The sequence below is a fragment of the Mustelus asterias genome, chromosome 12 (genome assembly GCF_964213995.1).
Source record: "Mustelus asterias chromosome 12, sMusAst1.hap1.1, whole genome shotgun sequence".
NCBI classification, from domain to species: Eukaryota; Metazoa; Chordata; class Chondrichthyes; order Carcharhiniformes; family Triakidae; genus Mustelus; species Mustelus asterias.
The window spans coordinates 105,763,892-105,776,938 of NC_135812.1; the positions used below are offsets into that span (position 1 = coordinate 105,763,892).

General features: G+C 41.5%; 1 protein-coding gene across 2 annotated transcripts in view; it reads left to right on the plus strand.

Annotated features, from left to right (window-relative positions):
- tex2 (testis expressed 2) overlaps positions 1-13,047 on the plus strand; it is a 147,203-nt gene that overhangs the window by 62,068 nt on the left and 72,088 nt on the right. For both annotated transcript variants that reach the window (XM_078225809.1, XM_078225808.1), the window contains exon 2: positions 6,659-8,306. In XM_078225809.1, the coding sequence (XP_078081935.1) occupies positions 6,684-8,306 (1,623 nt within the window). In that variant the 5' untranslated portion in view covers positions 6,659-6,683. The remainder of the gene's footprint in view (positions 1-6,658; positions 8,307-13,047) is intronic.

Genomic DNA, 13,047 nt, shown 5'->3' on the forward strand with positions numbered 1-13,047 from the left:
GAAAATATATTTTAAATTGACTGTAACTCTGATATTTCAGATACTGATTCTGAAATGAAAGAAAACAAAACTCATCCAGTATATTGTTGTCTTGGACCATTTCATGCCAGTTTTTGAAACTATTTCAATTCAAATTACGTTAACATTCTTATTGTGTAAAGACCAATAACTTTGAACATAACAAAAAATAGGAGCAGGAATAGATCTCTCGGCCCATTGAGCCTGCTCTATCATTCAATGCAATCATGTCTAATATTGGGCTTCAACTCCCATTTTCCTGCCCACTCTCCATATTTCTTAATTCCGTGAGGGACTAAGACTCTGTCTATCCCTGCCTTAAATGTATTCAATGGATGCGTATCCACAGCCCTCTGGGGTAGAGAATTCCAAAGATTCACAACCCTTTGAGTGAGACAATTTCTCCTCATCTCAATTTAAATGATCGGCGCCTTCTCCTGAGATTGTGCCCCTGTGTTTTAGATAATCCAACCAAATGAAACGATCACTCAGCATCCACCCTATAAAACTACCTTCAGAATTTTGTAAGTTTCAATCAGATCGCCTCTCACTCTTCCAAACTACAGAAAACATAAGCCCAATTTACTCAGCCTTTCATCATAGGACAACCCCTAATCACAGGGACCAATTAATTGAATCTTTGCTCTCGAATGCAAGCTTCCAGTTATAAAAAGTTCTGACAATTTTATTGTAACATATGATTATAAAATAGTCCTGACTACTTCTACTTTAAAATATAGGGAAGAGATTTCCCATTTAAATTTTAGCATGGCTGAAAACCCCCCATTATGGTTAAATCTTACACTATCTCTGAAGTGGACATTTCATCCTTCAGGAACCAGTTCAATAATGAGTTGGAAGGTTCATGTGCTCATATAGTGAGCTTCTGATCTTTATTCTGCCATCAGCTGTGGCATTGTGATGGCACTCTTGCCTCTGAGACAGCAGGTTAAAAGTTCAAATTCCTTTATAAAGACATGAACACACATCTGGACAGATGTTCAAGTGCAATACTGCGGGAGCAGGAGCTGTGCTTTAGCTGAGACCTTGGATCAAGGCCTTCATCATTCTATCCCTTGGGCATAAAAAGATCAATTGCAGTCCCTTCTCAAGGCAGCTAGGGATGGGCAATAAATGCTGGCTAGCCAGCGAAGCCCCTGTCCCACAAATGAATGATTAAAATTGCTAAAATAAATTATATGCTTATTACCATTCTTATTTGTGGGACTCCTATGTATGCAAGTTTTTTTCTTTATCAGGGGAAACCCAGCTTAACAGGAAAATAAAATATATAACCTTTTTGATGGAAAGACGGGGTGAGACATTTTGTAGTGGGGTTGCAGCTTTATTATAATAGTGCCAACCAAAATGTTCTTTTTAAATGTGATAATTTTCATGGTTTACATTTATCTTCCCCTCATTAAAGAATGCAAACATTAAATAATTTAAGAAATATTGCAGTGAAACCCATATAAACGGACACTCCCAAAAATGAAAGACTTGCGTGGTAAAATATACATGAGGCATTCTGAAACTTTTAGCACTGGCAACTTAGGAACCATGCCATCCTTTGGGGCCGACTTAACCTCTCATAAGCAAACCCTCCAAAGTGGGATCTCGAACTCTTCATTCAGTGCTCATTCTCTCCCTCGTTTCCCTCTCCCTAGCCCCAACTTGATACAACTTGGCTAGCAAGTACCTGTTGTTTTTATAAAACTAACTTCTTGCTCCTGCCTTAGATTTATCCTAAATTCCCAGTGTTTTTATCTCAGCCAGTAGCCTTTCATCTTGGATTGCCAATTCTTCAAAGTGAGATCTCTCCTTTTCAATGTTTTCTGCCATTCATTGTTATTATATAGATAATTATCAAGTTTTTAATTTGATAGTTAACCTGTTAATTTCTGAGAAATTGGAGTGGTTAGGTAATGTCTTGTGGTTTTATTGCTGAACATCACATTTGTTGGTTTCTATTAAATTCTATTCTTACCTCCCTATCGTTCAGTGGCTTTGTGATTATTGTCAATGCCTCTCAAATCTTCCTAGTTTCCTGAAGCACTTTATTGTTGGAGATGTTTTTGAGACTTTTCAATACGTGAAAGACTTGGTCTTGTATATGAACTGGCTTAAGGATCAGGTTTCCCATTTCTTCCTTTCATTGGAGAATGACTGACTTATTAACACTGCCAATTGTTTTTCAAGCATGTAAATAATTTGCATGTCTCAGTGCTATATTTAAACTTAATCAATTCTATTTATTTCTACTTTTATTTGCTAATGAATTTACAAATCATTCCATCTTTAAATCAGCCCAGGTAATTAGCAAGTAATCATTTTGCATGAATTTGTTGCTTCCTACTGTGGAAAATGAATATATGACTTTAAAATGAGGGCACGTATTTAAGCAACATTGGAACAGGGTAGCTTGCTTCATCCCCAAATGAGAAATTCTTGTAAAAGTGCAAATAATATCCTGTACAAGAAGGAATTGATATTCTTCATCTATTGCTGGCATGGTGGTTAGCACTGTGTCCTCACTGTGCCAGGGACCCAGGTTCGATTCCCAGTTTGGGTAACTGTGCGATGTCTGCATGTTTCCTCCAGGTGCTCCAGTTTCTTCCCACAGTTTGAAAGATGTGCTGGTTAGGTGATTTGACTGTGCTAAATTCTCCCTCAGTGTACCCAAACAGGTGCTAGGGTGTGGCGACTAGGGGATGTTCACAGTAACTTCATTGTAGTGTTAATGTAAGCCTACTTGTGACACTAATAAATAAATTTTTAAAAAATTCTCGGACCAACTTAAAATAATGTTATGCTGAGTTAGCTGATCCTAGTAAGAAGTCTCACAACACCAGGTTAAAGTCCAACAGGTTTATTTGGTAGCAAAAGCCACTAGCTTTCGGAGCGCTGCCCCTTCATCAGGTAAGTGGGAGTTCTGTTCACAAACAGGGCATATAAAGACACAAACTCAATTTACAAAATAATGGTTGGAATGCGAGTCTTTACAGGCAATCAAGTCTTAAAGGTACAGACAATGTGAGTGGAGAGAGGGTTAAGCACAGGTTAAAGAGATGTGTATTGTCTCCAGACAGGACAGCTAGTGAGATTTTGCAAGCCCAGGCAAGTCATGGGGGTTTCAGATAGTGTGACATGAACCCAAGATCCCAGTGACTCTGCGCTGTCAAGTGTCGTGAAGGCTGCCTTGGAGAACGCTTCTCCAAGGCGGCCTTCACGACACATGACAGCGCAGAGTCGCTGAGCAAAGACTGATAGCCAAGTTCCACACACATGAGGATGGCCTCAACCGGGATCTTGGGTTCATGTCACACTATCTGTAACCCTCATGACTTGCCTGGGCTTGCAAAATCTCACTAGCTGTCCTGTCTGGAGACAATACACATCTCTTTAACCTGTGCTTAACCCTTTCTCCACTCACATTGTCTGTACCTTTAAGACTTGATTACCTGTAAAGACTCGCATTCCAACCATTATTTTGTAAATTGTGTTTGTGTCTTTATATGCCCTGTTTGTGAACAGAACTCCCACTCACCTGACGAAGGAGCAGCAAGCGCTCTGAAAGCTAGTGGCTTTTGCTCCCACATAAACCTGTTGGACTTTAACCTGTGTTGTGAGACTTCTTACTGTGTTTACCCCAGTCCAACGCCGGCATCTCCACATCTTAGCAGATCCTAGCCAGTGCTGTTGCAATAGAAGAGAGCTGCTGCAATTGTTTTGTGATTCTTTTTTAAAGATTTGAGTGTTAATCGGTCAGTGTTCACACTCGCGATCTCTATCAGCAACTCTTGCTGGAAGAATTGGATGCAACCAACACTTGACTTGCAAATTATTATTTTGCCCTTCTGTGGCTCTTTGACCTCTGCTTTTGAGGTTTACATTAATAATGATTACTTAGTGAACTACCGGGAAGCATATCTCAACAAGGACTCAATCCCTTCAGAAAAGGAAGAAATAAAAATGAAGGGAAATTATATTTAACACTGCAGGTTTTTAATATTTTCATTTTCTGTACGAACCTTTTCATAATTTTAATAACATCAAATCTGTTTGCTTGTGCCTGTAAAAACGTATGCCATCCATTGCTGGCCTAGCTTTTTGGTGAGTTCGGTTACCTTCCTTGTTAACTTTATTTAAATAAAATTTACATTCCACAACTCCCTTTGGTAGTACATCCAGTCTATATGTAACATGATATAGTGAATAGCAGATTCATGGGTCTTTTTCTGATTGGCAGGCAGTGACTAGTGAAGTACTGCAGGGATCTGTGCTAGGACCCCAACTGTTCACCATATAAATGATTTGAAAGAGGGAATTAAATGTTTTATCTCCAAATTTGCAGATGATAGAAAGTTGGGTGGAAGGGTGAGCTGTGAGGAGGATGCAGAGATGCTTCAGTGTGATTCAGATAGGCTAAGGATGTGAGCATCTGCATGGCAGATGCAGTATAATGTAGATAAATGTGAAGTTATCCACTTTGGTAGCAATAATAGGAAGACAGAGTATCACTTGAATGGGTGTAAATTTTGCGAGGTGAATACTAAGCGAGACCTTAGTGTCCTCATGCATCAGTCACTGAAAGTAAACGCGCAGGTACAGCAGGCAGTAAAGAAGGCAAATGTTATGTTGGCCTTCATTGAGGATTTGAGTATAGGAATAGGGATGTTTTACTGCAAGTGTATAGGGTGTTGATGAGACCACACCTGGAGTATTGGACGCAGTTTGGTGTCCTTATCTGAGGAAGGATGTCCTTGCTATAGAGGGAGTACATAGAACCATAGATAGAACCATAGAAAATTACAGCTCAGAAACAGGCCTTTTGGCCCTTCTTGTCTGTGCCGAACCATTTTTTGCCTAGTCCCACTGACCTGCACTTGGACCATATCCCTCCACACCCCTCTCATCCATGAACCCGTCCAAGTTTTTCTTAAATGTTAAAAGTGACCCCGCATTTACCACTTTATCCGGCAGCTCATTCCACACTCCCACCACTCTCTGCGTGAAGAAGCCCCCCCTAATATTCCCTTTAAACTTTTCTCCTTTCACCCTTAGCCCATGCCCTCTGGTTTTTTTCTCCCCTAGCCTCAGCAAAAAAAGCCTGCTTGCATTCACTCTATCTATACCCATCAAAATCTTATACACCTCTATCAAATCTCCCCTCAATCTTCTACGCTCCAGGGAATAAAGTCCCAACCTATTCAATCTCTCTCTCTAACTCAGCGAAGGTTTACTCGGCTGATTCCTGGGATGTCAGGTCTGTCATATGAGGAAAGACTAAGTCGGTTAGGATTATATTAACTGGAGTTTAGAAGAGTGAGAGGGGATCTTATAGAAACTTATAAAATTCTAACAGGGTTAGACAGGGTAGATTCGGATAGAATGTTCCTAATGGTAGCGTAGTCCAGAACTAGGGGTCATAGTTTAAAGAAAAGGGGTAAACCTTCTAGTTCTGAGGTGAGGGGGGGGGGGGGGGTGGGAATGGGTTGATCAGGATATGGAATCTGATGATCAGTCATGGTCATAATGAATGGCAGAACAGGTTCAACAGGCCAAATGGCCTGCTTCTAGTTTCTGCGTTTCTATTAGGAATGTCTTGACTAGTTGTTAAAAAAGAACCTTTACAGGATATGGCTGTTTAGGCATTTTTTAAACACAATCATATCTTTAAGGAAATCGCATTTTCTAATGACTGACTTCTGAAGTGCATCCAAGTTGATCATGTATATCAAAATGGCAGCCAATTTGAACGCAACAATATCCTACAAATATCAAATGAGATGAATAACCAATTGATGTATTTTTGATGGTTCTCGAGTGAGAGTTCTCTGCTTTTTAAATATTATTTGCTGAAGACCTAGAGGGGGACTTGAATGAGCATTCTTATGACTGAGTTGAGAGACCTACCAACTGAGCCAAACTGACAGTGCTACATATACTAGTAGCTGTACAATTCTAGGATCTAGTCCTTGTTAAGCATGTTAAGTAGTTGGAAAACCAGGTAGAGTTCTACTTCTATTTATTCCTTCATAAAGATATCAAAGCTATAATTAAGTTACTTGCTGAAGTATTAGTGCAAACCTTTTTAGGTAGGTTTGGCAGTTGGGAAGAAAGAACCAGCAAAGGGATAACAAGATTCCCGCATTAAATAGATTTTGTGGAACATGGGGTGGCTACAAATCCATTTGAAAAATAATAAGTGAAACACATTTAACAACTTGATTTTGGCATAAAGATAAATTGTATGGCTTAGCTTAATGGAAAACAATTAGGATTTTATCCAAAATCTTTCTGTCCTACTTGCTTCCAAGTTCAGCATTTGGAGCTTCCTAGGTTTGCTTGGCTTATGTTGACTATTACAGAATACACTGCAATTATAGCAAATTGGCATGTGCTCTGAAATTGTTTCTAACTCATCGCAGCAATTTCTGTGCTCAGCTGCTTTACTTTGCAGCACTTTGATAATACTGTTTGTTTTGGAGTGCTTGAGTTAAAGGATGAAATGTAGAGATAGATCTTAAGAACGGGCAAAAATAAACTTTGCAATCTATAGTCATATTTTTCTTAGTGATTTGTATCATGAATTTCTCTTTCAAAGGATTATAATGTATTACTTTTTTTATTGTTTTAGGCTGTGATACTTACTCAAGACTGCAATGACAAGTCAGAGCAGTAGCCATGCAGAAAGAGCAGTTTCTATGTCGTCATCACCAAAAGTGCAGGTTCAACGCTCCATCTCTAGAGAGACCATCACTATACACTTTTCTGCCTTTGGTAAGGAAGAGGAGGAGGAAGAGGAAAAAAAACTTGAAGATTCCTCCATAACTCTTGATGAAGACCAAAGTTTTGTATCAGAACTTAAAGGAAATGAAGGTACTTGTGAACATGGTGGCCAACTTTTATCAGAGCCTGCTACCTCATCAAATATGGCAGCAACATCAACTCCAGTCACAATTTCCATTTCGCCTTCGGCATCAACAATTATCTCTTCAGAGCCATTGGAAACATCAGTAATGTTGCCTTCTGAATCACTTACTACGACTGCATTGCCGTTGTTCTCATTACCAGCCCAGCTGTTGGATTCTACCAGTTTGTCTTCAGAGGTGAGAGCTACAATTTCGGCTTCTACATCTGATTCTTCGCCTCAACATGTTGTGCATTCTGTTGTCCCTTCATCTTCGATGACGAGCACAAAGCCATTCTTGAGTTTAGTAAAATCTCTTTCAACAGAAGTAGAACCAAAAGAACCCACAACTCCTCTAAGGACAAGGCAGTTAATGAAAACACTAGTTAAATCTCTGTCAACAGACACATCAAAACAAGAATCTGAATCTGTCCCATTTAGAACCTCTGATTCCAGAATAAACTTGCATCTCTTCAAACAGTTTACGCAACCTCGTGTCACTGGAGGAGATTCTAAAACTGCACCTTCTTCCCCAATCACCTCTCCATCAGAAGGTAGGTCATTTTTTAAAGTAACTGAAGTGGAGGCTAGAATTGAAGACACTAAACGGCGACTTTCAGAAGTTATTTATGAACCTTTTCAACTTCTAAACAAAATAATCGGCGATGAGACCAGTAGTCTTCGACATAAGGCTTTATCGTCTAGTGCGACAGAACTTTCCACTCTTGCCAGTTTAAATGGACATTTGGAAAGCAGCAACAACTATAGCATTAAAGAGGAGGAATATGATTCTGAAGGGGACTGTTCAACAAAAGATTCCATTCCAAGTACAAGTCGTTCCAAACCCACGGATGAGCTTTCAAAAGAGGGGGACACTAAGAACTCACAGGGGATCACAAAGGAAATTTCTCTGAAGACATCATCCCTAGGTCTAGAAAAATGCTCACTTTCTGTACTTGCTAGCAAAGAAGATGATGAGTTCTGTGACTTGTACCTTTCAGAATTTGAGGCGGAAACTGAGGAAGAGATTGACGGGGATAAAACTATAGGGCCGTTAACTGGAGAAAAAGCATTTGAAAAAGAAAGTAAACTATTGGAACAAGATGAAATTAAGTCTGAAGTACAGCCACCTGAAGTTCCATTTAAGACCTTATTACTCTTTACCTTGCTTGTATATTCCTATTTAGTGCTGCCTTTGCCAAGTTATTTAAGTGGGCTGTTACTTGGCATTGGCTGTGGATTTATGACAGCTATTGGTATTGTTTGGCTGGTAGTACCAAGAAAGTCGAGGGATTATCAACTGTTGCAAAGAAGGATTCATTTTGAACATCTTACTACAGAACCTTTGGATATAAAAGAACCAGAAATATTTAAGGTGGGAGTATTTTAATCTTTGGAATTTGGTTTACTTTGAAACATTGTACTTTCAGGTTACATGACTGATGCAAAGCCTGAAGAATGAAATATTTTGTTGTAAAATCTTTCTTCATTTTTAATGTTTGTGCAATGTATATCTGTTCATTTAGATATTCTGCTTGCATGTTAGGTAAGGCTATTCTTGAAATGTCATTTTGACCCTTTAGGGTGGACTCGAGCTGGTTTAAAGTTTTCATTCACACTAAAAATAAAGACTTAAGTTTTGAATGGAAATCAGTGAACCCAGGGGTGATGGGTGAGTAGGACTTGGTGTGAGTTAGGATTTTAAGGATAAGGGGTAAACCTTCTAGTTCTGAGGTGAGGAGAAATTTCTTCACCCAGAGAGTTTTGAATGAACTCAAGGCAGAGTGAAAAATGGGAAACCATATGGAAATCATTTGAGCAATCCGTTCTAGAGGTAACAAAGTTAAAGGACATTGCATAGAGGCAGAAGAGGTGATGAGATTGGGCAGTGTAATGGATGTTTTTGATTTGATCTATTATTGCCACATGTATTAGTATAACGTCAAAAGGATTATTTCTTGTGCGCTATATAGACAAAGCATATCTCACATAGGGAAGGAAAGGAGAGAGTGCAGAATGTAGTGTTACAGTCATAGCTAGAGTGTAGAGAAAGATCAATTTAATGTAAAGTGGATCCATTCAAAAGTCTGATGGCAGCAGGGAAGAAGCTGTTTTTGAGTCAGTTGGTATGTGTCCTCAGACTTTTGTATCTTTTTTCCAATGGAAGAAGGTGGAAGAGAGTATGCTTTTTAAAAAGTTTATTAGTCACAAGTAAGGCTTATATTAACACCGCAATGAAGTAACTGTGAAATTCCCCTAGTCGCCATACTCCAGCGCCTGTTCGGGTCAATGCACCCAATCAGCACGTCTTTCAGACTGTGGGAGGAAACCGGAACACCTGGAGGAAACCCATGCAGACATGGGGAGAACGTACAAACTCCACACAGACAGTGACCCAAGCTGGGAATCAAACCTGGGTCCCTGGCGCTGTGAGGCAGCAGTGCCAACCACTGTGACACCATGCTGCCCACATATGTCCGGGGTGTGTGGGGTACTTGATTATACTGGTTACACTGTCTACAGGAAGTGTTGACAGTATCAATAGATGGGAGGCTGGTTTGAGTGATGGACCTGGCTTCGTTCACGACCCTTTGTAGTTTATTGTGGTCTTGGAAGAGCAGACGCCATACCAAGCTGCATGAAATCGGAAAGAATGCTTTCTATGGTGCATCTGTAGAAGTTGGTGAGAGTTGTAGCGGACATGCCAAATTTCCTTAGTCTCCTGAGAAAGTAGAGGCGTTGGTGGGCTTTTTTAACTATAGCATCCGCATGGAGGGACCAGGACAGGTTGTTGGGGATCTGGATACCTAAAAACTTGAAGTTCTTGACCTGATGTGCAAGCTATCTTGGTGATGGAACATATGTTGATGCAAACTCATCATTGGGTCAGATATGACACAAAATTTACAAAAGATCTGGTTCAGCCTCTGTAGGGAGGCAGAGATAGAGTTAGTGGCTAGGGAATGGAACGCGTGAAACAACTAAAGACAATGATATTGTTTTCTAATACTTAACTGGAGGCTATTTCTACTGATCCAGTAGTGGATATCAGCTTTGTGACAAATTAGAGGCAATAAAAAGGTTGCGAGGTGATGGTGAGGTAATGCTTGCTGAGGTCAGCACACGTATGGAACCTGATATGCTTTTGGTGGGAAGGATGTAGATGAGAACAGGTGAGGCCAAAGATAGATCCTTGGGAGACCCCTCAGGTAATGATGTGGGAGAGGGAAGAAAAACCGAGTGTGGCATCAAGGAGCCCTAGCAAAACTGGAATCAATGGGTATCAGGGGGCAAACACTCCACTGGTTGGAGTCATACCTGGTACATAGGAAGATGGTTATGGAGGGTCAGTCACCTCAGCTCCAGGACATCTCTGCAGGAGTCCCTCAGGATAGTGTCCTAGCCCCAACAATCTTCAACTGTTTCATCAATGACCTTTCCTCTGTCATAAGGTCACAAGCAGGGATGTTCGCAGATGATTGCACAATGTTCAGCACCATTCGTGACTCCTCAGATACTGAAGCAGTCCCATGTTCAAATGCAACAAGATCTGGACAATATCCAGGCTTGGGCTGACAAGTAGCAAGTAACATTCGTGCCACACAAATGCCAGGCACTGACCATCACCAATAAGAGACACTCTAACCACCGTCCCTTGACATTCAATGGTGTTGCCATCACTGAATCCCCCACTGTCAACATCCTTGGGGTTACCATTGACCAGAAACTCAACTGGACTCACCACATTAACACAGTGGCTACAAGAGCAGGTCAGAGGCTAGGATTACTGTGACGAGTAACTCACCTCCTGACTCCCCAGAGCCTAGCCACCATCTACAAGGCACAAAGAACAAAGAAAATTACAGCACAGGAACAGGCCCTTTGGCTCTCTAAGCCTGCACTTGCCATGCTGCCCGACTTAACTAAAACCCCCTAAGCTTCCGGGAACCATATCCCTCTATTCCCATCTCATTCATGTACTTGTCAAGACGCCCCTTAAAAGTCACCACTGTATCCGCTTCCACTACCCCCCCGGCAACGAGTTCCAGGTACCCACCACTCTCTGTGTAAAAGATCTGCCTTGTACATCTCTTTTAAAACTTGCCCCTCGCGCCTTAAACCTATGCCCCCGAGTAATTGACTCTTCCACCCTGGGAAAAAGGTTCTGACTATCCACTCTGTCCATGCCTCTCATTATCTTGTAGACTTCTATCAGGTCTCCCCTCAACCTCCGTCACTCCAGTGAGAACAAACCAAGTTTCTCCAACCTCTCCTCATAGCTAATGCCCTCCATACCAGGCAACATCCTGGTAAATCTTTTCTATACCCTCTCCAAAGCCTCCACATCCTTCTGGTAGTGTGGCGACCAGAATTGAACACTATATTCCAAGTGCGGCCTCACTAAGGTTCTATAAAACGTCGACATGACTTGCCAATTTTTAAACTCAATACCCCGGCCGATGAAGGCAAGCATGCCGTATGCCTTCTTGACTACCTTCTCCACCTGCATTGCCACTTTCAGTGACCTGTGTACCTGTACACCCAGATTCCTTTGCCTATCAATACTCCTAAGGGTTCTGCCATTTACTGTATATTTCCTATCTGTATTAGACCTACCAAAATGCATTACCTCACATTTGTCTGGATTAAACTCCATCTGCCATCTCTCCGCCCAAGTCTCCAACTGATCTATATCCTGCTGTATCCTCTGATGGTCCTCATCGCTATCCGCAGATCCACCAACCTTTGTGTCGTCCGCAAACTTACTAATCAAACCAGTTACATTTTCCTCCAAATCATTTATATATATTACAAACAGCAAAGGTCCCAGCACTGATCCCTGAGGAACATCACTTGTCACAGCCCTCCATTCAGAAACGCACCCTTCCACTGCTACCTTCTGTCTTCCTTGACCAAGGACAGTAAGAAGTCTCACAACACCAGGTTAAAGTCCAACAGGTTTATTTGGTAGCAAATACCATAAGCTTTCGGAGCACAGCTCCTTCGTCAGATGAAGGAGCTGTGCTCCGAAAGCTTATGGTATTTGCTATCAAATAAACCTGTTGGACTTTAACCTGGTGTTGTGAGACTTCTTACTGTGCTTACCCCAGTCCAACGCCGGCATCTCCACATCATTCTTTGACCGATCCAGTTTTGAATCCACCTTGCCAGCTCACCTCTGATCCCATGCGACTTCGCCTTCTGCACCAGTCTGCCATGAGGGACCTTGTCAAAGGCCTTACTGAAGTCCATGTAGACAACATCCACTGCCCTACCCTCATCAATAATCTTTGTCACTTCCTCGAAAAACTCGATCAAGTTCGTGAGACACGACCTCCCCTTCACAAAACCATGTTGCCTCTCACTAATACGTCCACTTATTTCCAAGTGGGAATAAATCCTGTCTTGAAGAATCCTCTCCAATAATTCCCCTACCACTGATGTAAGGCTCACCGGCCTGTAATTTCCTGAATTATTCTTGCTACCCTTCTTAAACAAAGGAACAACACTGCTATTCTCCAATCCTCTGGGGCCTCCCCTGGCTTTTGCTACCAAATAAACCTGTTGGACTTTAACCTGGTGTTGGTAAACTTCTTACTGTGTTTACCCCAGTCCAACGCCGGCATCTCCACATCATGCCTCCCCTGAAGCCAGTGAGGATGCAAAGATTTCTCTCAAGGCCCCAGCAATTTCCTCTCTCACCCCTCTCAGTATTCTGGGGTATATCCCATCGGGCCCTGGAGACTTGTCTACCTTGATGTTTCTCAAGAACCCCAATACCACCTCCTTTTTGATCTCAACATGACTCAAACTATCTACACATCCTTTCCCAGACTCATCATCCACCAAGTCCTTCTCTTTGGTGAATGCTGACGCAAAGTACTCATTTAATACCTCGTCCATTTCCTCTGGCTCCACACACAGATTCCCTCCCTTGTCCTTGAGTGGGCCAACCCTCTCCCTGGCTACCCTCTTGCTCTTTATATATGTGTAAAAAGCCTTGGGATTTTCCTTAATCCTGCTGGCCAATGCTTTTTCATGACTCCTTTTAGCTCTTCTTACTCCTTGCTTAAGTTTCTTTCTACTTTCCTTGTATTCCACACTTGCTTCATGTG